Below are 26570 nucleotides of genomic sequence, written 5' to 3' on the forward strand. Positions count from 1 at the left end.
GAGCAGCTGTTACCTTGAAAAAAATCTCTAGTAATTTGTAGGATTGGTTAGTAAAGGAAAATTAGAATAAAGATGTTTTGAAATGATTACACGTTGTACACTTAAAGATGAAACACTAAATACATTTTGCTTGGTTTATTTTTAGAACATTGTAATCTTTAAGTGCTGATGTTTTATGGACACATACCACAGGCCTTTCTGTAGGTAGTTTAACTTACATGTGGACTTTACAAATGAACCCAAATTTAGCATGAGAACATCTGCAGTTCTTTCTGTCATTCAGCTATCCATTTACATGCCAAGCATTTTGTTGGAAATTCAGTGATGCACAAGGCATGGACCTATCTCTGGAAGTTAGAGACTGGATGATGAGGGGAGACGGACAAACAAGTGAACACTTACCCAGGTGACAAATGAAATGCTACCTGTTTAAAACTCTGCTGTGCAGCTTTTGTTTAACAAGAAATTTTCTTTGCTCTCTCAAAACTCTTACTTGGTGATACCATTGGTATACCTAAAAGGCCAACCTGTTTTTACTTAGTAAAACATTTAAAATTATACTCTTTTTCCAAATCAAATGAAGCCTGTGTTTTAATTTTTTGTTTTAAGATTTTATTTATTTACTTGAGAGAGAGAGAATGAGAGAGAGAGCATGAGAGGAGAGAGGACAGTGGGAGAAACAGACTCTCTGGCAATCAGAGATCCTCATATGGGACTGGATCCCAGACTCCAGGATCATGACCTGAGCAGAAGGCAGTTGCTTAACCAACTGAGCCACCCAGGAGCCCCATCCTGTGTTTTAATTTTTAAGGTCTAGTTTAAACTTTCTGAAGCCATGGGTTTAGCCAGGTTAGCTAATATTGTATGATATCACTTGTTCATATCCTGTGTCATGCAGCAGGGGTTTGAGGTAATGTGGTATTACTTAACAAACATGGCACTTTAATGAACATATAGATTCATGACATTTTTTTTTTTTAAGATTTTATTTATTTATTTGACAGAGAGAAATCACAAGTAAGCAGAGAGGCAGGCAGAGAGAGAGGAGGAAGCAGGCTCCCTGCTGAGCAGAAAGCCCGATGCGGGGCTCGAACCCAGGACCTGGGATCATGACCTGAGCCGAAGGCAGCGGCCCAACCCACTGAGCCACCCAGGCGCCCCTAGATTCATGAAATTTTTAAAAATCAGCTTTTTTTATTATAGATTTTATTTATTTATTCAACAGAGAGAGAGAGATGATAAGTAGACAGAGGCAGAGAGAGAGAGAGAGGGGGAAGCAGAGAGCCCAATGTGGGGCTTGATCCCAGGACCCTGAGATGATGACCTGAGCAGAAGGCAGAGGCTTAACCCTCTGAGTCACCCAGACGCTGCTGAAAATCAGCTTTTTTATGATATAAATTACATACAGTAAAGATAAAGTTCACACATTTTAAGTAGATAATTTGGTGACTTTTGACAAATGTGTATAATCACATAACTAATGTCACAATCAAGATACAGAACATTTTGTCGTGCCAAAAGTTTTCTACACACCCCTTTTTAGTCGTTCCTCTTTTTTTCCTACCACTTCTTCCTTTTCCTCCTTTCTCCCTCACCCTCATTATCCACAACAATTGCTGGTTTTTAGTTTCATCTTTTATAGAATTTCATGTAAATTGAATCATCTGACTTATAGATTTTGTGGCTTGCTTTTGTATCTGGTTTATGTCACTTAGCATAATAATGTTTTTAATTCATTTTGCCGCATATATCTATAGTTCTTTTTTATTATTGGGTAATATTCACTTGTCACAATTTGTTTATTCATTCACCTGTTATTAATAGATATTTGGATTGTTTCTAGTAGGGAATGGAACTTCATTATGAATGAAGGTTCGTGTGTAAATTTTTTTTTTAATCTGAGACATACCAGTGGATGCATTTATATTTTTTAAATTTTTATGCAAGTATAGTTAACATATAGTGTTATATTAGTTTCAGGTGTATGATATAATGATACAACAATTCTGTTTCTCAGTGCTCATCAAGATAAGTGCACTCTTAATCCTCTTTATGTATTTCACCCATCCCCCCACCCACCTCCCCTCTGGCAACTACAACTTTGTTTTCTGTATTTAAAAGTCTGGTTCCTTTGTTTTGTTTCTTAAATTCCATATGAATGAAATTCTGTATGGGTGAAATCATACAGTTTTGTCTTCCTCCATCTGACTTATTTCATTTAGCATTATTATCCTCTAAGTCTTTTTTTGTTAAAAAAGTTTATTCCCGGGGCGCCTTGGTGGTTCATTGGGTTACAAAGCCTCTGCCTTCTGCTCAGGTCATGATCCTGGGATCGAGTCCCGAATCTGGCTCTCTGCTCAGCAGGGAGCCTGCTTCCCTTCCTCTCTCTGCCTGCCTCTCTGCCAACTTGTGATCTATCTGTCAAATAACTAAAAAAAAAAAAAAAAAAAAAAAAAAAAGTTTATTCCCTCACTAAATTACCTTAGCACCTTTACCAAAAATCATATGACTTTTAGGATGCCTCTATTTCTGGACTCTTATTCCATTGACCAATATCTCTTTAGGCCAATATTATACTGCTTTGATTAATGTGTATATTCTTTATAGTAAATCTGAAAATCAGATTGTAAGCCTTCCAACTTTGAATATGAGTAGTAAGAGCAGACATACTTGTTTTGTTCCCATCCTAGGGGAAAACCATTCAGTCTTTCACTATTAAGTACATTTTAGCTATAGATTTCTCATAAACTGTCATTACTTCTACTCTTAGAGCACGTAATTTCCAAATTCTAGACAAATTAATGCAATTGGAAGATATTTTTGAAAGACTCTTTAGAGGGAATTTCAGGACTTGGCTCTTCATTATCGAGAACTATATCAAAGGTTACCAGTATATAACTTACAACTTTCCAACTCTTATCTGAAAAAAAATTTTCATCCAGCTTTCCCTGGAAAGCCCATGATTAGTACTAACACCATGTTCTCTTAATTCACTTTTCCAAATGTGAGGGTCATGAAGGAAAATAGGCACTCCTCTGTTAATGAGTATTTTTTGAACACTTGAATAGTTTTGCCCCTGGATCTGAGATGATAAGATTCCAAGGCATCTGTTGGCATTATACAACATTTTCTTGGATATGGTTAAGGGAGTAAGATGACAGTGACGCACCATTGGTATTGGGCAGTGAACCTGCCTTGAGGAATGGTTGACTTCGGAATAGGCTGCTCATCTGGTTTTTTCAGGATCAGAGTCTATATAGTTCAACCTCAGGACTCATTTCCTTTTCAGGATGATGAGAGCCGTACAGAAAAAGCATGCAAGTGCTGAACAGACATAGGTTGGTTTCTGTTTTTTGTTTGTTTGCATTGTTTGTCTTTAAGTTCGAGGTTGAGTTATGGTTCCATTTTTCATGGAGGATTAACCCTGTCATTGTAGGGTAAAGTGTAATTCTGATTTCCTTCCTCCACACCCTTTAAAAACCAGACTTTTAAGTCTCTCTCAAAGTATTAGCAGATGATTACTGTAAGAAGGAATGTTGTCTTTTGGCAGTGCACCAGGGGGATGCACATCACAGATCCAGAAAAAAATGAGCAGGTAGGTCAAATGGAGACAACTTGACTGGGCTATTCAGTGACACACTGTTGGACTGTGTAAACTTTACACACCTGGGAGCCCAGAGGTTCACTGACAAATGGCTTCTACTCCTACTCTCTTCGGAATATACGGCTATTAATTGAGTTGGCTTTGGTTTTTTTAATCTTATTTCAAAACCCCCAGTTGAGAAGAGTTCTAGAAACAAGGCCTGTGAGTTGGTATAAGGGAAATGGAATATTACTATATAGGTAAATACTACTTGGAAATGAGATTTCACACTTGATGGAACTGGCATATTTATGGTAGTTATCTTCTAAAAGTAAGCTAAGGGAATTTAATGCTGGATGACAGGTAGAAGAGAGCCAGCTTCTGACTAAAGATTACCTTGGGGGGAGACCTAAGGGATGCAGCCTCTGCTCCCCAGATCCCTACGGCCGCCTTCACAGTCTTGGATTTGTGTTTCTCCAAAATAAATCACCTCAGTCTTCTTAGAGTAGATTGGCTAATGGTTGGATGATGCTCCTGGGTAATGGGGTAGCCAGAAGTAACAGGGAAGCCCTATATAAAATAAACATTCTTATCAGTTTTCTTAAGTGAGGGCTTTTAAAACTGTAAATCAGAATTTTGGCCTTTTTTTTTTTTAATGATTAAAAAGAATCATTGTTTTCTCTGACAATATTTTCAGATGTATTTATAAGATTATGTGACAACTTTGTCTCTAACTTACTTATTCACTGCCAAACCCCCAATGGGGTGTTAAGAAGACCTTTTGTAGCAATGTAAAGCCTTGTTAGAATGTCTTTTGAGAATCTTTTACTTTGAATTCTGTAGGTTGTGATTTTGATCTTTTTCTACCATAAAGAGTACCTGGACCTGATAGTTTTACTTCACACCATTCCACACATATGGCAGGTGCATAGGATGTGTACATGCATGAGGGTGTGTCCTGCTGCAAATGCTACTTTCGGGTGTGTCTGGTTAACAAAATAATTGCAGCCCATAATTTATGTGTAGAAGGGTGAAATTTGGATTCCTAACATCTCACACCCTTTTTCTGGCTTCTTAAACTATTTTGCATATAATTCTACAACTTTATTAGCATTTGCATACTTTCACTTTAGTAAATCATTTTAGCATGTTTCTTAACTTTATATAAAAAATGAACTTTTTGAAGAGACTAGATTAAATTAAATTGTCCCCAACTCATGGGAGCTTTTGGACAGACTTTAGAGAACAAAAATCCTGAAAAGAAAAGCACCTAAGACTAACTGGTATTATCTTGGCAGGTCAGTGTCTCACAGCATCAGCTTCATTACCAATAAAATTATGGAGTTGGAAGAGATCATCTCTAAAATCAGATACAGTGGTGAAGTTTTCATTTGGTCGTTATTTTGTTGCATTATTTTTCTACTTAGTAGTAGATAGAATCCCAGAAATTAATACATATGCATACTACCAGATTGTAAATACTCCTATAGGGATTCATTAACAACACTAGAATATCTAAGGCTTTTCCCTATTTCTGGGCCATGGAAACAATTGTGTAGTAAGCACAATAATATTTTACAAAGATTAATTTAGTTTGCTGTTGTCCAAGTGTTTGTATAGGATCCTCAATGGATGTATTTTATGTTAAAAATAGCAAGCTATTATAACAGGATTGCATACTTGTCCTACCTTATGTATCTTTTTCAATTCTAATCACCAGTATGTATTTATAGCATTTTCAACAACACCTCTGATAAATTTTATTTTTTTAATTATGAAATACACAGAAAAGTGCCTATAATGTCTACTTTTTATGTTTTCTATTTTTTTTAAATAAAGATTTTATTTATTTGAGAGAGCTAGAGAGAACATAAGTAGGCAGAGCAGCAGGCAGAGGGAGAGGGAGAAGCAGGCTCTCTGCTGAGCAGGGAGCCTGATCTGGCTCAATCCCAGGACCCTGGGATCACGACCTGAGCTGAAGGCAGACGCTTAACTGACTAAGCCACCCATGCACCCCAAAATATGTACATTTTAAACAATAATAGTAATCAGCATCATTGTATCCACTACCAGACATAAGAAAAATAATATTCCTCTAGCTCCTTTGTAGCTCCCGTCCCTTTCTGAAGACATCTGCTATTCCCACTATCCCATCCAGCACCATTTTGAGGTTAATCATTACATTGCCTTTCTTTATCGTCTTACCAATATATATTATGTAACTCTGAATGATTTATTGGTTAGTGACCTTTTTTTTTTTTTTTTAAAGATTTCATTTATTTGTCAGAGATCACAAGTAGGCAGAGAGGCAGGCGGGGGGCGGGGGAGCAGACTCCCTGCTGAACAGAGAGCTGGATGCGGGCTCGATCCCAGGACCCTGGGACCATGACCTGAGCCGAAGGCAGAGGCTTTAACCCACTGAGCCACCAAGGCACTCCTAGTCACCTGTTTTTGAACTTTGTATTCATAGGAAGGAATTGTATATATTCTTCTATAACTTTTTTTTTTGCTAACTGTCTGAGATTCATAGCTATTATCATCCAATGGCTGTGGATCATTAATGTTCACTGAATTGTTTCACATACCATGTTTTATTTCTTCTACTATTAATGGGCCTTTGCCTTTCCAGTTTTTACATTTATCTTGTTGTTGTTAATAATCTAGAAAATCCTTCTGCAGTGTTAAAATAAAGTTAGCAACTTCCCAAATGCTTTATTCAATCTTCCTTACAAGCATTATACTCTCTTAGGAAAAAAAATATTTCAGGGGAAAAAAATAAGTAAAGTTAATGTTAAAATTCCTATGTGATATTAGAATTTCTCTATTACTACCACATAATGAGAATTATTAGCAAAATCATTATCTAGAAAGCTGCAGTTCCAGTGTCAGAGGGAATTGTGTGCAAGTCCCATGAATGAAGGAATCAAAGATTTCATTGTGGAAATTAGAAGCAGATGCTTCTAAGTTGGAGGATTTTCCGTGAGAACAGCACTTTTTGTTGGCGATGTCATGCTAGAAATTCATCTTGGTTGAAAGGAATTTTTGTGCCTGGTTGCTAAACCTGATATGACTTCTGAATACAGATGGCTATGAAATACTAAAGTTTCTCTGGTTGAAAATTCATGAATTTTACCATTGCCTTTGTTCTTTTTGTTGGTTGGCTATCTAACATCTCCCCTCATCTCCCAGCTTCCCAAAGGTACTCAGATTTTTTGTTTTGATATCCATGTAGTTCAGGGGAAGTTGATCCTTCCTCTGGCTCCAGACGTGGGCCTTGCGTGACCTCAAGTAGGCTAGCTATTCCTTGTCCCTGCCCTATGATGGGGTTGCTGGTGACCTAAGACATCCAGTTCGGCCGAGTATCATTACTCTTGTTTACTTCCTCATTCTGGTTTATTTGATCACTCTGAGAGATGCAAGCCTTAAAACATAGTGGTCCCAAGTTAACAGGAAGAGACTAGATTTTGCATGACATCTCAAACTACATCAAATTACCCACAAACCCTTTTAGCCTACTTGTAGTTTTCAAGTTACTTTGGTTTTTATAAATTTCCCTTATAGTATTTAACTAGTTTACTAGTAGTTAAGATTTCTGTAGTATCTACCGTATGCCTTATGTCATCCTTTAAAGTAGATGCTGTTGTTATTTCCATTTTACAGACACGGAAGCAGAGATGTAGAGAGGTGATAGGACTTGACCAAGGTCATATAGCTACAAAAGAGCTGACTAATAGTCAAACCAGATAATTTGACTAACGGAGTTCAAGTTTGAGTTGGATAATTTTGGCACTTGTGATTTAATGCCTCCCAACCAATATATCCTTTTTTTTTTAAGATTTTATTTATTTATTTATTCGACAGAGAGAGAGAGAGAGATCACAAGTAGGCAGAGAGGCAGGCAGAGAGTGGGGTTGGGGGGCGGGGACCGGGCTCTCTGCTGGGGAGAGAGCCCGCTGCAGGGCTTGATTCCAGGACCCTGAGATCATGACCTGAGCTGAAGGCAGAGGCTTAACCACTGAGCCACCCAGGTGCCCCCAATGTATCTTTTTATATATTTGCTTTCACATAAGCTGGGAGATGAGGGGAGATGTTAGATAGGCAACCAACAAAAAGAACAAAGCTGGCTTAACTTGATACATAGGGAAACTTTCCTAGAAACTCTATTTTTGTTGACAGTTTGGAGATTAGTATTTTTTCATGTTTGTCTTCTACATTTAAAGACAAGGAACAATATGCACCTTTCCCCTGTAATTAACATGAAGAAAATATTTAAGAAGCTGTGACCAATACTGACTCCCATTTCTGGAGTGGGGACAGGAGCGTGCTTCTTTAAAAATATAATTTTAATCTTTATTTTTTTGAAAAACAACTTATTTATTTGTCAGAGAGACAGAGAGAGAGAGAGAGAGAGAGAAAACACAAGCAGAGGTAGTGGCAGGTAGAGGAATAAGCAAGCTCCCCAGTGAGTAAGGAGCCTGATACAGAACTCGATCCCAGGACCCTGGGATCATGACCTGAGCTAAAGGCAGACACTTAACTGACTAGGCATCCTCATAGTTTTAATCTTAATTGCTAGAGAATTCGCATGTTTGGTGATTTTATAAATAATTTACTCCTCACATCCTACTGTGTGCCTATTATAGACCCAGTACTATTGCAGACATTAGAGACATTAGATGCTGATGGATCCTGTTCTGGAGGAGATTCCAGTTCTCCGTGGGGAGACTACTGCGGGGGTGATACAAGCGCAAGGGAAATGACCCTCCGTTGCCTACCTATGTGGAAGCATGCTTCTCAGACGAATATCTTGAATTTTGGGGGGAGAAAGAAGATATTTTGTTTTTATTCTTTTGAAGGTGGGTAGATAATATGCAAGGAAGGATATCTAGGCAGAGGGAACAACATAGTCAAGCACAGATATATGAGAGCAAGACTTGCTCAGAGGACTACGAGGAAAACAATTGTAGTAAATGTAAGACGTGAGTTGAGAATGGCCACACAGAGGCCGGATGGAAGCCGATGGTGAAAGATTCTGCCTTAGAGTTGAGGTGTTTTACCATGGAAGTGCTGTAGCATGAAAGAGTGTGTGAGCTGGGATGTGAGAGATGGGTGTGCAGTGTAACGGGGTTACCCTGGCCGCATTTGGGGGGGTGGCAGACTTCAAGAGTGAGATAAGACAGAACATCTAGAAATCCAGGTGAGAATACAGTGAAGATGTATGGTGGAGGAGAAAGGCACTAGAAGGATAGACAGAAGGAGGATTTTGTTTGTTTGTTTTTGTTTTTGTTTTTACTAAGTTTTTTTTTTTTTTTAAGTGTATGTATAGCAACAAAATCCCAACCTTCTGACCACCGAGGTTCACTTTTGCTGTCCTTCTTCTCCCCCATCTTCCTCGGGCTTCATGTTTGAAAAGATTGTTTATTAAAATAAATTGTTTTCATTTTTTAAATCAGGCACGTAAAACTGTTATCAAAATAAGCACTTGAAAAACAGTATTAAAATTGCTTAAGTGAACACTCTCAGTTTTCCTTGAAATATTACTAAGGATAAATGTGCCAGGTTTTCTTTTTTTAATATACCAGTTTTATCAGCGTATTTGAAATATTAAAAATAATTGTAAAGCTCTCATTACCTTTTTTTTTAAAAGATTTTATTTATTTATTTGACAGACAGAGATCACAAGCAGGCAGAGAGACAGGCGGGGGGGGGGGGGGGGAAGCAGGCTCCCGCTGAGCGGAGAGCCCAATTCGGGGCTTGATCCCAGGATCCTGGGATCATGACCTGAGCCGAAGGCAGAGGCTTTAACCCGCTGAGCCACCCAGGCGCCCCTCATTACCTTTTTTTTTTAAATTAAAGTATGGTTGACACAAAGTGGTACATTAGTTTCAGGTGTACAACATAGTGGTTTAACAAGGTTCTGTGTTATGTTATGCTCTCCACAAGTGTAGCTGTCATCTGTCACTATATAATGCTATTACAGTGTCCTTGACTACTCCTTATGTTGTACCTTTTAATACCCATGACCTCTTTATTCCATAACTAGCAGCCTGTATCCCCCATTCTCTTCACCCATTTTGCCTAGCCCTCCACCCCCCTTTCCTCTAGCAACCACCAATTCTTTGTATTTTTGGATCTCTTTCTGCTTTTCATTTGTTTTGTTTCTTAGATTCTACATACAAGTTAATTCATATGGTATTTGTCTTTCTCTGTCTGACTTAGTGTAATACCCTCTAGGTCCATCCTTTTTTTTTTTTTTTTGCAGATGGCAAGATCTCGTCCTTATCTGTGGCTGAGTGACATTCCATTGTATCTATATGCACCACATCTTCTTTATCCATTCATCTTATTGATGGACACTTGGGTTGTTTCCATATCTTGACTGTTGTAAATAATGTTGCAATAAGCATAGGGGTGCATATATCTTTCTGAATTAGTTTTCTTTTTCTTTGGGTAAATACCTAGTAGTGGAATTAGTGGGTCATATGGTAATTCTATTTTTAATTTTTTGAGGAACCTCCATACTGTTTTCCACAGTTGGCTAAACTAGTTTGCATTCCCACCAACAGCCTATGAGAATTCCTTTTTCTCCACTCCTTGCCAACACTTGTTATCTCTTGTCTTTCTGATTTTACCCATTCTGGCAGGTGTAAGGTGATAGCTCACTATGGTTTTGATTTGTATTTTTCTGATAATTAGTGGTGTTGAGCATCACTGTATGTCTTCTTTGGGAAAATATCTATTCAGGCCCTATGCCCATTTTTTATTGGGTTATTTGGGTTTTTTTGGTGGTGAGTTGTGTAAATTCTTTGTATATGATATTAGCCCCTTATTGAATATATCATTTGCAGATATCTTCTCCCATTCATTAGGTTGCCTGTCATTGCAAATGGCAAGATTTCTTTCTTTTCATGGCTGAATTATACTCCATTGTATATTTATACCACATCTTCTTTATCCATTCATCTATCAGTGGACACTGGCGCTACTTCCATTTCTTGACTACTGTAAATAATGCTCCAATAAGCAGAGAGGCGCATGTATCCCTTTGGATTAGTGTTTTTGTGTTTTGGGGGTAGATACCCAATAGTGCTATTACTGCATCATTTACTGTAGTTCTGTTTTTCACATTTTGAGGAACCTTTATGATGTTTTCCGGAATGGCTAGGCTAGTTTGCATTCTCACCAACAGTGCAAAAGGGCTTTCCCTTTCTCCACATCCTCACCAACACCTGTTGTTTCTTGTGTTGTTGATTATCTTATTGTAGTTTTAATTTATATTATAACCAAAGATGTACTTTGGTTGAATTATTTCCTTTTTATACATTCCCCAGAAGTAAGACTGTTGGGTCAAAGGGCACAAACATTTGTAGGACCAGCAACGTAATTTTATTCCTTAGATTATGATAAGCGTTAGTTGGCACCAATTCAAATCCATTTTGATTGGAAGGTGCTTTGCCATTCCCAGCTCCAAAGTGCCTATAGCAAATCTCATTAATAGAGAAACAAAATAATCTATTAGCTACAAACAAGAGAAAAGCACTATTTCTTTTAGAACTCAAGAGATGATTGACAGAATAGATTGACTTAACCACCATACCACTACCAAATAGCAGTTCTTCCCCTTATTTTCTATAACACAACATCAGTAATGGTACTTGGTAGTAAAGAGTAGCTAATTTAATACTCTTCACAACAGTTTGATTTCAGAGGTGAGAAAAAATGGACACAAAGAAATACAGAGCCTTGCCCAAGGACACCCAGGTTCCAAGCCTTTCAGCTTGGATCCAAATCCAGGCAGTCTGAATCCAGGCTCTTAAGCCACACATTATATTGCCTCTCACTATGTTCCCACTTTCCAAACTTAACATTTCTCTTGATTCAATAACTGCATTTCAAGTGTAGTTATTACTTATATTATATGTACGTGCTTGCATGCACATGTCATATATGTAAAATTTATAAATATACTCACATAGATAAAATACATATATTGGCATACTACTTTACATATGCTAACTATATATCGCAGCTGCATTTCAAGTAACATACACAGCCACTTACAGTGTGAGTGTAAAAATGCTAGAGTCAGGTTATAGCATTTACTAGATTGCATTTGGTAGTTAGCAGATTTTCTCCTTGCCGCATTTGTAAAATAGACCCCAAATTAAAGATATTTTTACTAAAAAAAAATAAAATAAATGCTTTTACTAAAATTGCTACGACTGTACTGTAAACTGATCCCTTCTCAAATTGCTATGTGTACTACTCATCCAGAATAGTGGTGTCAGAACTGCAACTCAACCACCTAAACTTTTCAGTTACTCAGATTTTTTTTTTTTTTTTTTTTTTTGGCCTTCCAGGTCTTCTTTGCTAATGATGAATATTCATCCAAGAGAGTGTTATCCTTTGTCCAAGGAGAGGAGTAGCTCTCTCCACCCTAGCATTTGTATAACAAATTTCATGGAAGAATACTGGCTTCACTCTTCAGACCAAGCACTGGGACTGGAGAATGGGGCACCCCGTTTGGCCGGCTTTGGTCACATTCATACCCTATGTCATCTCTTCACCCTTCCAAAGTAGAGAATACACTGATTGATAGCCCCACTGGAAACATGTGGGATTGGAGAGGGGCACTCCTGGTGGAAAGAAGGTACCAAAGAGAATTACACAGATGTCTTCGATATTGCATCTTTTGGTCAGCCAGCATCCATCGGAACCTATGCATTCATATACACTTTCTCTTTTTCAATACATAAAATTTCAAAGGAGTCACCACCTAGTATAATGTAACTGCCCCATTTATAATCAACATTACACTTACCTTCCCCACCCCAAAGTAGACCTCCCAAAGTTCAGCCGAGTTGTTGTATCTGGCTCTAAATTCCAGATCTCTGGGTGATGGGTATTTTTGCTGATCAGTTGTTGATGTGCCTTTTTATGACCTGGCAGCACATGACTATTGTTACGATGAACCATCCACCCAGTAACCTGATACCTAATACTTTTATTCATTATCTCAATTTCACCTTTTTTAATAGTTCTAGAAGGCCGAAATTACATATTTTACAGGTAAAGAATCAAGCTCAGAGATTAGGTTACTTGCTTGTGGCCATTGTAGAATCCATATTAGGATTCAGGTTTGACTCTTTGGAGAGATTAAGTCCATCTTTTTAATCAGTATTCTTTCCCTGTTGTCTCTAAACAGCTGAGGTTCAACCATATGAAAGGTGATGTTAAGCTTTTCACAGTCCTTCATTTATCTCGGAGAGCAATGGTTGGAACATGGCAAAGAGCAAGGAAGAGTGATGTTCTTTCTAGAGGGTTTGGCTCCAGATAGTGGATAGATAGCAACTACTTTCCTTTTCAGATAAAACAGTAACTGGAAAAAAAGGACATGAAATGAAGTGTTCAATTTACTTATTCTTCAAATTAAGTGAGAAAAATATTTCTATAGTCCCAAAATGACTCTTACAAGCAAATTACCCTTACTTAAGAAAAAAATAACTTCATAATGCAGAGCATACAAACTGAAACTCAGGTATTACTTGTTTCCATGTTTGTTTCTATATTTCCAGGTATAAAATCAAAATGTAGGACTCTCCAGGAATAAGTACCTGATAATAATGGAAGTGTACTTATGTGAGAACTTCGGCAGTACACTCCATTAAAAATTTAAGTTTCAAGAAGGCTAAACATCAAAGCAGCCTCTAAAGCCAGAGGCTAGTAAGACATTCAAAAAGTTGAAAAAGTTGACTTCAAGATTCAAGCCAGGTTTCTGAGTTTTGACTCAATTGCTAACCTTTAGTTGGACAGTATGTGCTTAGTAAATGTTGTACTATTACAGACATGTCTCAAGACATTGCAAGTTGGTTTCAGATCACGGCAGAGAAGTGAATATGGTATAAAGCAAGTCAAATGAACTTTTTGGTTTCCTAGTGCATACAAAGGTAGTATTTGCACTATACTGTTATCTTTTAAGTACACAATAGTATTATGTCTAAAAAGAAGTATGTACCTTAATTCAAAATACTATATTGCTAAAAAAAAATGCTAACCATCATCTCATTTTTTATCAGGTCATAATTCTTTCGCTGGAAGGTCTTGCCTCTGCAGTGATGGCTGCTGACTGATCAGGGTGGTGGTTGCTGAAGGTTGGGGTGGCTGTGGCAATTTCTTAAAATAAGACAGTAATGAAGTTTCCCATATCAGTTGACTCTTCCTTTCATGAACAATTTCTCTGTCTCATGTGATGCCGTTTGATAGCATTTTACCTGCAGTAGAACTCACTTCAAAAGTGGCTTCAATATTCAAACCCTTCTGCTGCTTTATTATCAGCTAAACTTATATTGTATTCTGCATACTTTGTTGTCATTTCCACAGTCTTCAGAGCATCTTCACCAGTAGTAGGTTACATTTCAAGAAATCACTTTCTTTGCTCATCCATAATAAAAGCAACTCCTCATTCATTCACGTTTTATCTTGCGATTGTAGCAATTCAGTCCCATCTTCAGGCTCCACTTTTAATTCTGGTTCTCTCACTGTTTCTACCCCATCTGCAGTTACTCCCTCCACTGAAGTCTTGAATCCCTCAAAGTCATCCATGAGGGTTGGAATCCATGACTTCCAAACTCCTGTTCGTGTTGATATTTTGACCTTTTCCCATGAATCATGATGTTCTTAATGACATCTAGAATGGTGACTATAGGTTTTCAATTGATTTTGCCTAGATCCAGCAGAGGAATGGCTACCCATGGGAGCTATAGCCTTATGGAAAGTATTTCTTAAATAATAAAACTAGAAAGTCAGGATGACTCCTTGATCCATCGGCTTCAGAAAGGATGTTGTGTTAGCAGGCTTGAAAACAACATTAATGTCGCTGTACGTCTCCATCAGAGCTTTTGGGTGATCAGGTACATGAGCATTGAGCAGTAATATTTTGAAAAGAATTTTTTCCTGAATGGTAGGTCTCCATAGTGGACCTAAAATATCCAGTAAACCATGTTGTAAACAGATGAGCTCTTGTCCAGGCTTTGTTGTGCCATTTACAGAGCACAGGCAGAGCAGAGCTAACATTATTCCTAAGGGCTCTGGGATTCTCAGATTGGTAAATGAGTGTTAGCTTCAACTTCAAGTCACTAGCTGCATTAGCCCCTAGCAAGGGAGTCAGCCTGTCCTTTGAAGCTTTGAAGCCAGGCATTGACTTCTTCTCTCTAGTTATGAATTTTTTAGATGGCATCTTCTGACAGAAGGCTGTTTCACATACATTGAAAATCTGTTGTTGAGTGTAGCACCCTCATTTATTATCAGAGCTACATCTTCTGGGTAACTTGCAGCTTCTACATCAGCACTTGCTGCTTCACCTTGTACGTTATTGGGATGGCTTTTTTTTTTTTTTTTAACTTCATGCTAGCTTCATACATTTTCTGTAGCTTCCTCAACTCTTTCAGCCTTCCTTGTCTCTTGGCATTTGTTCACTGACATGGCACGTTCCTTCAAGAATTTTTCCTTTGCATTCACAGTTTGGCTAAATGGTGCAAGAGGCCTAGCTTTCAGCCCGTCTTGGCTTTTGCATTGCCTTCCTTACTAAGCTTAATCATTTCTAGCTTTTGATTTTAAGTAGAAGACATGCAACTCTTCCTTTAACATGAATGCTTAGAGACCATTGTAGGGTTACTAATTGTTCTTATTCCAGTATCATTGTTTTGCAGAGAATAGGGAGGCAAGGGAGACAGGGAACAGGTGGTTGGCAGAGCAGTCAGAGCACCCACATTTATTTATTAAGTTCTCTGTTTTATATGGGCACCCCACACAATTCCAATAGTAGCATTAAAGATCACTGATCACACATTACCATTACAAATATAATAATGATGAAAAAGTTGAAATGTTGTGAGGATTACCAAATGAAACAGAGACACAAAGTTAGCAAATGCTGTTGGGAAAATGTTGCCAGCAGGCTTTCTACAAACCTTAAATTTGTTTAAAAAAAAAAAAAAACTGATAGCCCCTCCTCCCCGCCAAACATATTATCTGTGAAATGCAATAAAACAAAGTTCAATAAAACAAGATATGCCTATATTAAAAAAAAAAAAAAAAAAAAAACAGCTGATGGTGAAGAGTAATGGCTTTAAGGAAACTTACTCTCAGTAGTTGGTTCTCAACAGTGGGTGATTTTGCCCCAAGGGGGCATTCGACAATATCCAAAGAAATTTTGGGTTGTCACAACTGGGAGGTGGGGGGGTTCTCCTGACATCTAGTGGGTAGAGGCCAGGAATGCTGCTGAATATCCCACAATGCCTCAGATGTCCCACACTACAAAGGATATTTGACCCATAATGTCAGTAATGCCAAGGTTAAGAAACCCTGCTGTAGGATCTTCCCTGTCCAAAGACACTGTGTAGTAAGTGAAACAACCCACACTTAGTGAGCAAGCCTGCTCTCAGAGATGAAGAGAAATCTGGGTTAGGGAAATAGATAAGAAGGATAACTACAAGCTACTGAACTGTTAGTGTAAAGATAGAGATTTGAAGAAACATACCAAGAGCATTTACACAAATGAGTTATCCATGATGCAGAACTTCTAACCGAACATGAGTTAGCCCAGATTCAAGGGAAGGGGAAATAGAACCCATCTCTTAATGGGAAGCATGGCAAAGAGTTTACAGTTTTCTTTAATATACCATAAGTGCTTAACAGTAGCACTTGGCACATACTAAGTATGTACTAAATGTTAGCTATAATTAGTGCTATTATTCTGTCTTTTCTGAAGAGTAGGTGAAGCTGGGCACTTACTGTTCCCTTTTGGAACACTTCCCCTGGGATGGATGGATCAATGGAAGGAAGGAAGGAAGGAGAGAAGGAAATGATATCGCTCTCTTAATTCTGTTACCAGTTCAAATATCAACTTAAAAAAGATGCTTCCCCTGATTGATTACCCTGTATGAAATAGCATCTACACTACCACCTTATCTCCGTCAACTCTCTCATCTACTGGGTTTATTCTTCTTCACAGTATATATCACCATCTACATTATATGTTTATTGTCTTTCTCCATCAGAGCAGGATATTTGTTTTGTTCAGTGTTATATGCTCTGCGCCTATGACAACACTTAGAACGTTGTAGGTGTTTAATGTGTATACATGGAATGAATGAATAAATCAATGAGGGAAAAAAAACCAAGCCATTTTACCAATGGTATTTGGATATCACTTTTAGGAATACCAGACACTAAAAAGGCTATATACTATTTATTCCAAAATGAAAAATGATATAGACCACAGTATTCATATATTTCATGCTGTCAGAAGTCTTCCCATGAGAATCGCCCATCAGAATACACGTGCTCATGGGAAGCAAAGACAGTATCATTATCTTAAGTTTCTCGGCAAGAGGTATGTTCCTAACGAGATTCTGATCTCAAAGGTGTAGGAGCACATCTTCTATTGCGATTGTATTCTGCCTATTAGCAAATAAATATCATGGTACTGTGTGTATGACATGAGCTTCCCAAGTGTATAATAATTAAATTAAAAGGGCTCTCTGTGATCCAGTTTTCCAAGGTAAATTTTGATCTTGTTTTTGTTAGGTAATAAAGACACCTTGTTGACTGTTGAAATGTGGCTCCTCACCATGCTTGCCTTATAGAATACGTCATCATATCACAGTACCACCTGTTCATTCTCAGAATGAGAATCCTCCTTTGCCTCCATTCAGAGTGAGATTATATCATGTGTTGGAGATATCTGGCAACCTGGTTCTTTTTTGTTAGTATACTTTATTATTTTAGAATACTTTGAGATATATAGGACTTGCGAAGAGCACAGGAGTTCGTAAAAACCCACATGCACCCACTTTCCCCTATTGTTAACATCTTACATGAGGGTGCTACATTTGTCACAACAGATAACCAGTATTGATACATGATAATAAACTAAAGTTCATACTTTTATGAACCAGTTTAAAAATTAATTCCTATAATTTCTATATAATATTCTTATATATATTATATATAATACTCCTATATTATATATTACATATTGTATATATAATTAATTCCTATATAATTCCTATAATTTCTAAAAAATGAAAACTGGTATTCATTGTACACACATCAGGTGGTGGCTTTCTGATTCTTAAAGGAAACATAGTAACTTTGAACCAATGGGGCTTATCAGGAAATAAGGGACTTATAAAAATGTGGGTTTAAAATTCAACTGGGGGAATCTTATAGCTTAACATATTTTATTTGTAAGTTAGATATTAATAAAGGTAACAGGAGGGGGTTTGATCATTATTAAAGCTGTTTTGTTGTTGCCTGAAAATATGACACTACAACATGATGTATTCTTCATAAATATCTATCCTAAAAGCAATAATCCACCCTGAGATCCCTGGACAGAAAAGGGCTGCCTGAGGTAGGAAATTTGCTCTCCTGGGGCTGAGTTGGGACTCAGCTGAGAACAGAGCATAGGTAGCCAGTGGCTCAGAGGCTAATTTCTGCAATTCAAATTGGTATAAATTGAGTCTGATTCTTTTCCCCAGGACTGTCTGCAATGTATGATTAAATTTTATACTGGAGCATATTAGAGATATAGACCTTTTACTGTTTCATTGGAACCTTTTAACCAGCTTTCATGCAGTCCTGGATGAAGTAAAAATTCCATCCTATCTCTCTTTTAGGACTTTTTAGTTTGCCATCCTCAAAGCAGAAAAGGCAGCCAAGAGGCAGTACTGTTTCTTAAAGACTCTGCTTTTTACGAAATTTTTTTTAATAATCCCCCTCCAATCTTTTTTTTTTTTTTACTGCATTATTTGAATCATAAAATAAGTAAAAATTGTACTCAAATGAAATTTGAAAATTATCTTAATGAAGCTCTGGAAACATCTCAAACCTCAGAAAATATTTTTTCCTTAGTTTATTTTTTTAATTCTAGAAAGTAGGTCAAGAGAAATACTCCCCCTTTAGTTGGTTTAATTAGGAATAGAAAATTATAGAAGTAACTCAATTTGAGGTATAGATTTAAATAAGAATTACACTGGGATTAATATCATTTAAGATTTTGAATTTAAGTAAGATGCATTTAATGATAGCCTGTAATTTCTTCTTGAAAAGATTTTAATAGAGAGGAGACCTAAGTGTTAGAATAGATCAGTACATAGGAAAAAATCTGCCATTTTAGGATGTGACAAGGGAATTGCTTTACAGCCATACTTCTCAAATGGTATGTTTAAGAATTTATTCTACAGGACCTTAATAGATAGGACTTAGAGGAGAGGGAAAGTATTCAGTGACCAAGTAAATTAAATTTAAGAAATTGCCTGCAGGACTCCTCAGAGCCTTTAATATTGAGGATTTTTTTTTTCCAGTTACAGCGATGATGTCTTTACATATGTTGCTTATTCCCCGTTCTATACCTCATGATGTTTTCCCAGTGTATGCTATGAAGGTATAACCAACAATCTGCTCAGTACCTTCCTTCTGTTCATTCAAGTGTGGTTTTTATACCTATGTGTCAGAAATACCTGGGAGCTTTTTTAAAAGATTAAGATTCCTGAACCCTGACCTGGGAGATTCTAAGTGAGTAGAAATGTCACTGTGCTCGGGATTCTGTATTTATTACACACACCCAGGTGATTCTGAGGCAACCAACCCCAGTCTTACAATTAGTGTTTTGGAACTGTTGAACTAAAAGTGGATTGGACTTGGAGTGCACTTAATTCATGCTTGTAGAAACATGGGCTAACCATCCCATACTGGAGGTAAACTGCAATGCTGAACTTCAGTGATCCTATAGGGTAAGGTCCTGGCTACAACTTAATGTGAAACAATTGCTATTGATCCTTTAAGAAAAGCAGAATACTTCTAAGGGGGCTTCTGGTCGCCTTTCTAATAAGGAAATACTCTATATAAGATTGCCATTTGTTTTTACTCAGTTTGAATAGCTGCCTTGTGGATGATATTTTTATTCATACTTTAAAAATAAATAATAGTTTATGTTTACTCCTAATGCCATATAAGATCATATTCTCTCCCATTTCCTGCTGATAACAGGTGGACATTTAACCTTAAGCAAATAGACCAGATTATATCTCATTTATGCTTTGATTTATGTGAGCTTTTCTGTTAAAACTGTGTGGTTATATTCTCTGATTGGTAAAACAATTCTGTATTCCTGGAAATTCTCTTCTGCTCTGTCTGCTGGAAAGAGACAATATAAATACTGTTGGAGAAAAAATTACTGTTGGCTTGAGGGGCAACTAGCCTTAACATATCTTGGTTAAATAGTGTTATATTAGCAATAATATATGAAACAGTGTAGACACACTCATTTAAAAGTAGAAATTATCCCCCATTGTTTTAAAATTATTCTCCAAAGTTTTGCCAGTGCAATAAGACATGAAACAAAGAAATGGTGTGAGAATTGAAGATTGGAGATAAATCTTCATTACTTGCAAAAAAAAAAAAATTGTATACATTGAACCCTGAGAGAAGTTAAAAAATAATGTGTTTAGGGGAGCCTGGGTGGCTCAGTGGGTTAAGCCTCTGCCTTCAGCTTGGGTCATGATCCCAGGGTCCTGGGATCGAGCCCTGCATCGGGCTCTCTGCTCAGCGGGGAGCCTGCTTCCCTCTCTCTCTGCCTGCCTCTCTGCCTACTTGTGATCTCTGTCTGTCAAATAAATAAATAAAATCTTTAAAAAAAAATAATGTGTTTAATAAACTGATCAGATATCCACAGTTGTTTTGTATACAAACATGTTCGATATATACAGTTTTGTTATTTCTACATGTTAGTTGGTTGGTGAAGTACATAGAGGTATTGTTTGTGTCATCAGGTTAAAGGATCAGGAGAGAGAGCAATGCTGTAAAAACTCAGGGAGAATAAAGTTTTAAGTAGGGCTTAACCTTGTTAAGGGAGAGAGATCAACTGAAGTGAATCCTAGAGATTTTGCTGATGGTCTGGAGATCCTGACTGCCTTTGGCAGAACCACATTGGCGAAGCAAAGGAGTAAAAGCCAGACCACAGTGGTTGAAGAAGGAATCTAATGAAAATGCCAAGACATTTAACTTGAGTTTGTAATGGAAAAAAAAGGCAAGATTGAGAATTTTGTTGTTGCGGCTCTTTTGTCATTGTGTTTGTTTATTTCTGGAAGCCTTCGTTTATCTCCCACGTGAGCTTGGAAGCTCCTCAAAGGCAGGTTCTCTGCCTCTGCGAGCCTTGCAGCACATAGCACTGCTTTGAATGTATGAGGCACTCACTGGCTTTATGTTTAATTCATGACTGTGAATGAAAGTTTTAAAGCAGTTGATAGTGGGCAAAATACAGAACACATTTCAGGGAGTTCTCATTTATTAAGCCAGGCAACCCAGCTCTGAGACATGCTGTCCCAGTGCCAGGAGCAGTCGTGCGGCTGCTCATCTCCCTGGCTCTCTCCTCGCCAGTCTTACTGTCGTTATTTATGGCTGGCTTTGGGGCTTTTCCTACAGCTATGAAACCTACGCAGTGGAACATCACGCTGCTTCTCCTGCAGGGCGTGTGATGAGGAGTGGAGTCTGGCTTTGGAGTGCTCGGAACCAGAGGAATTGCCGAGGACTCAGAGCCCAGCCCTGACCACTAGAGAGCCCACAACACAATGAACAAATTGAACTTCCATAACAACAGAGTCATGCAAGACCGCCGGAGTGTGTGTATTTTCCTCCCCAATGATGAATCTTTGAACATCATCATAAATGTAAGTAGATCCAACTTTAGAAATGTTTGAATATTCTGTTCCCAGAATATGTTCCCAGTGACCACATTCAAGTTACTACCTGGTGAAGGGCAAAAGCCTTACAGAATGAGACCGTGAGTAATGGAGCAGAACTGGGGTATTAAAGTTGCCTATACAAGGATAAACTGAATTATGGCTTACGAGCAGCTACTTTCAATGTTCTTTCACCTGGGGCCAAAATTGCAGAATTTTGGTGACCGTATTATAGAAAAACTAACACCTTACTGTTTTACAACTTTTTACTGAAATATAAATTTTTATTAATATATAATGTGAGTTTGCTTTTTAAATGCTTTTGAGGGGACGCCTGAGTGGCTCAGTTGGTTGAGCAGCTGCCTTCGGCTCAGGTCATGATCCCGGCGTCCTGGGATCGAGTCCCACATCGGGCTCCTTGCTTGGCAGGGAGCCTGCTTCTCCCTCTGCCTCTGCCTGCCACTCTGTCTGCCTGTGCTCACTCTCGCTTCTCTCTCTATGACAAATAAATAAATAAAATCTTTTAAAAAAAAAATGCTTTTGAGTTGGGGCGCCTGGGTGGCTCAGTGGGTTAGGCCTCTGCCTTTGGCTCAGGTCATGATCTCAGGGTCCTGGGATCGAGTCCCACATCGGGCTCCCTGCTTTGTGGGGGGCCTGCTTCCTCCTCTTTCTTTCTCTCTCTGCCTGCCTCTCTGCCTACTTGTGATCTCTGTCAAATAAATAAATAAAATCTTAAAAAAATAAGAAAAAATAAATGCTTTTGAGTTGACACACACACATGAAATGGTAGTAATTGCTAGCTTCTTACTATGCGTCTTGATCATTAATAGTAGCCTGAGTCTAGCCAATTTCAGGAAAGGCTGTGCACTTGAGCACTAAGCTCTGGCTTTCAGTTTTTGAGTCAGAGTTAACTGTCTTAATTAACCTGGACATTAAGGAATAGAGTTATATCTATAGCAAAGTGTAGGGATCTTAAGTGTGCAGCTCAGAGAGTTTTTACAAGTGTATATATGCATGTAATCATCATCCAGCTTGAGATATGCTGTATTTTCAGCACCCCGGAAAGATCTTTTGTGACTCCACCTGGACAATAGTCTCTACCCAAAGGGTAGTAACTGTTTCCTCCTCTGTAGTTTGTTTCTGAACTTCATGCAGCTGAAATTATGTGGTGTGTTCTTTTTTTGTATCTGACTCCATTCAGTCAACATTTGGCCTATGAAATTCATTTACACTATTGCACGTAACACTAATTCCTTTTCACTGTTGTGCAATATTCCATTGTGTGAATATGCCCAATTTGTTTATTTATTGTTGATGAATATTAGGTTGTTGTAAGTATTGGGCTATTATGAATAAAACTATTATGAGAATTTTATGTGTATACCCGTAGTATACTTTTCTGGGGTTTATTCAAGAGTAGAGTTGGGAATCTAAGTATGTCTGTGTTAAGCTTTGGCAGAGGCTGCCAAACAGGTTTATAGTAATCAGAATCATGCCTAGCATTTTTTAACCCCTCTCCCTGTTATCAGCTTTCATATTCTTCCTTTTTGTGATTGTATTCAGATGGAATTAGGGAGAAACTTGCCTCAGTGCATGCCTTAAATTGGTTTTCTTTGCTATATGCTAATATATTTTTAATTCAATTGCTATATAAAAGAATATCTCTAAGTGTTATACTGAATATATATGACATTTAAGTAGCTTCATTAGAAGATTTAGACAGGAAAAGGTTCTACTTACTACCATAATTATTTTGGTTTTATTCTGACATTCGCCATAGTTTCTCAGTTTTAGTTTCTTGATTTACTAATGTAACCTCGTTTTTGCTCAGAGGGATTGTCCGAGCATCCAACCTACCTCTTGGATGAATTTTATCATCTGTTGGACAGAATTTCTTTTGATTAACAACATCATTATTCAGAGTACCTGATGTTGTTTTTGAGTATGTGAAGTGATAGGCTATTATTTTTACATTTCGTTTTTAAAAATCTAATGAAACTCAACAACTTATCTTTTTCAGTTTGGTCATGGGCAAAATACATTAAAATGTAATTCTACTAATATAGGTGAATATGCTATTTCAGTTTTTATATAGTTATTTTATAAAAAGATACCCACTGAATTTTTTTAAAAAATTCAAAATCAACACATATAGGCTAAGCACTTAAGAAACTTCTCTCAGGGGGCGCCTGGGTGGCTCACTGGGTTACGCCTCTGCCTTCGGCTTGGGTCATGATCTCAGGGTCCTGGGATTGAGTCCCGCGTCAGGCTGTCTGCTCAGTGGGGAGCCTGCTTCCTCCTCCTCTCTCTGACTGCCTCTCTGCCTACTTGTGATCTCTCTCTCTGCCAAATAAATAAATAAATAAAAAGAAAGAAAAGAAACTTCTCTCAGTTCTGTTTATGTCTTTAAACATAATCCACTGGTTGCATTGTATATCCGTTGTGTTCGTGTAAACACTTAGCCACACATATAGGATATGGAATGAAACCTTCCTGACCTCTGGTAAGTGGAAGGCAGACTAATCTGTCTTCATGAGGAATTTTATTCATGAAAAATTTATAATTTTCAAAGAAATTAATTTGTACTAAAATCTCAGCTGAGGAACATAGGAATAACACTTCTGTTACAACTATACTATGTGATTGTGCGAATTGAAGGTTAGCACATAGCATCATTTCTGACACAACATAGTAGCTACTATTATTACTTTAATTCCTCATCAGAGATTAATTTTATGTGTCTTCACTTCCCTTATTTTGCAAAATTAGTCTAATATCCCCCACAGGATGGTCAGGACTATGATCATGGATTGTATAGCCGTCTGTCATCATGATTAAGGAGGGTTTTAGAGTCACAGGGACCTCACTTGAAATCCCTACTCCTTGACATACTCTGTAGCCTTGGACAAGTTAGTTGGTTTTTTTGTTTGTTTGATTGTTTGTTTTGTCTTTTTTTTGCTTCTGTTTCCTCATCTATAAAGTAGAGATAATCTTCCTCTCCTCATCAGGGTCATTGTGAGGATTTAAAGATATAACATGAATAAACCTCTAATTGTAGTGCCTGGCAGCTGGGAATTGCTCAGTAAGTGAGCACTTAATAGAGTAGCACTTGTTTTAATTTCTTTGAGCTGTTTGTTCATTTCATTAGGTAGCTCTGTTAATGAAGCTCAAATGGAAAATCTGGACTCCCTCTAGACCTATAAGATTTTCTTATTCCAGGGCACGTAGATTCCCCTGCCATATCCGGACTTCTCTCTAACAAGCTGTTGAACAAAGGAGGGAGGATGGACCGAGTTAAGTAGTGTGGAGGCCCCTCATTGCTAGAAAACCAATTCAGGGCTCCCAAAGGTCTGTCTTTTTCCACAGTGTTATCTTTGTATTCATATGACTGCAATTGATATTTGTAGTGTTGTTGTCTAACAAATTAACTGTAACAAAAACAGTTTTATTAATGGTCTCATTTTGTCCTCATTTCTAAATATTTTTTAAACAAAGATAGTTTATTCCTTGACATGTGTAGTTGATATGATAGAATGTTGTCTTTCTGCATGTGCATGGGTAAACTTTGTTTGATCATTCTAGTTTCTCCATGAGTTTGAACTAGTAGGGTATGTTTTAAATGATTTTAATCATCAGGTAAATGTTAAATATGGAAACTTGGTAAATTTTGACAATAAAATTATGGTAAATGTACAAAAAATTTTTGAGTAATATAAATAGTGGCCAGGAGTTTATACCTGTTCACTAAGACTAAAGGAACAAGTCTTTTTTTGGGGGGGAAATATACTTTAAACATGCTTGCTCAGTAACAATGACATTTATTTATTTATTTCAATTAGAGAGAGCATGAGCAGGGGGAGGGGCAGAAGGAGAAGGAGAGAATCTCAGGCAGACTCCCCACTGAGTGTGGAGCCTAACATAGGGCTCGATCTTAGGACCCGGGATCATGATGTGAGCTGAAACCAAGAGTCAGACCCTAAACCGACTGAGCCAGCCAGGCTCCCAAGCCACTGACGTTTAGGACCAAATGCTGCTTTTATTACCACGTTCCATATGGAGTGTATTTTCAGATAATACTTTAATTCTTCATAGCTCATACTCTGTATAGCACTTTTTAAAGCTCCATTGCCCCTGAAGATTAAAGAACTTGAAAAATTTCACAGTCAGCTAAAACGTAGCCTTAAAGACTCATAATATACAAATACATATAACTCAAGCTTGTTTTCACAGCAGGTAAGACTTCAGAACCACAGCCTTACTTAATTACAGTTTTAAACAAGAATACTACTTACTTGATAGTTGTTAGAGGTTTATCAGTAGGCTCCAAATACTTGATTTAAACTTAGCAGAGCAATAAAAAGTATGTGGGATATATATATATATATATATATATATATATATATATATATATGGATACACACATATATATGGAGGAAATGTACAGCATTATTTGAATAGCAATTACACAGAGTTACAGCATGGTTTGTGTATATAGTTTGTGGTTTGTAATTTTTCAGTTAACTTTTTATCATGTTTTATCCTAAGAGCTTTGTTTATGACATTTAAAAATACAGTCAAAACTAAGGATTAAAGTTTCCTTGGATGGTATGACATTTTAAGTCTCAAATTTGTAGTATATTATCAAGAAGAAAAGCTTCCTTATAAAGATATTTGTCTGACTCAGCTTTTGATAATCTGAGTAGCCTGTTTTGGATACCCTCTGAAATATTTATCGTGCACCATGGTTTTATAATAAGCCCTTGTCCATGTGTCCTAAGATTTATGAGTCTTTTTTTTTTTTTAAGATTTTATTTATTTATTTGTCAGAGAGAGAGAGGGAGAGAGAGGGAGCACAGGCAGACAGAGTGGCAGGCAGAGGCAGAGGGAGAAGCAGGCTCCCTGCTGAGCAAGGAGCCCGATGTGGGACTCGATCCCAGGACGCTGGGATCATGACCTGAGCCGAAGGCAGCTGCCCAACCAACTGAGCCACCCAGGCGTCCCAAGATTTATGAGTCTTGTACAAGACAGTATTGGTACCTTACTACCATTTCGTAAACATTCATATTGTGATAATCATTATTGAAATACAATACAGATTAAAGCAATTTCCGTGAACCAATGGTTGTTTCACTAGTGTTGCTTGTAGTTTTAAGGTGTATATTTAGGGTGCATTAAATTGCCTGATTGTGGGGTTGCCTGAGTGGCTCAGTCGGTTAAGTATCTGATTCTTAGTTTCCGCTCTG

At 37.6% G+C, this 26570-nt stretch overlaps 1 protein-coding gene across 5 annotated transcripts in view; it reads left to right on the plus strand.

The window, feature by feature from the left end:
* Positions 1–26570, plus strand: part of FRMD6 (FERM domain containing 6) — a 76325-nt gene that overhangs the window by 17470 nt on the left and 32285 nt on the right. For 3 of the 5 annotated variants that reach the window (XM_047738015.1, XM_047738020.1, XM_047738019.1), the window contains exon 2: positions 21115–21315. In XM_047738015.1, coding sequence (XP_047593971.1) covers positions 21217–21315 — 99 coding nt within the window. In that variant the 5' untranslated portion in view covers positions 21115–21216. Of the gene's footprint in view, positions 1–21070; positions 21316–26570 lie in introns of all 5 variants that reach the window. The other 2 variants (XM_047738016.1, XM_047738017.1) reach the window with 1 other exon arrangement.

Source organism: Lutra lutra, chromosome 7 (assembly GCF_902655055.1).
Source record: "Lutra lutra chromosome 7, mLutLut1.2, whole genome shotgun sequence".
NCBI classification, from domain to species: Eukaryota; Metazoa; Chordata; class Mammalia; order Carnivora; family Mustelidae; genus Lutra; species Lutra lutra.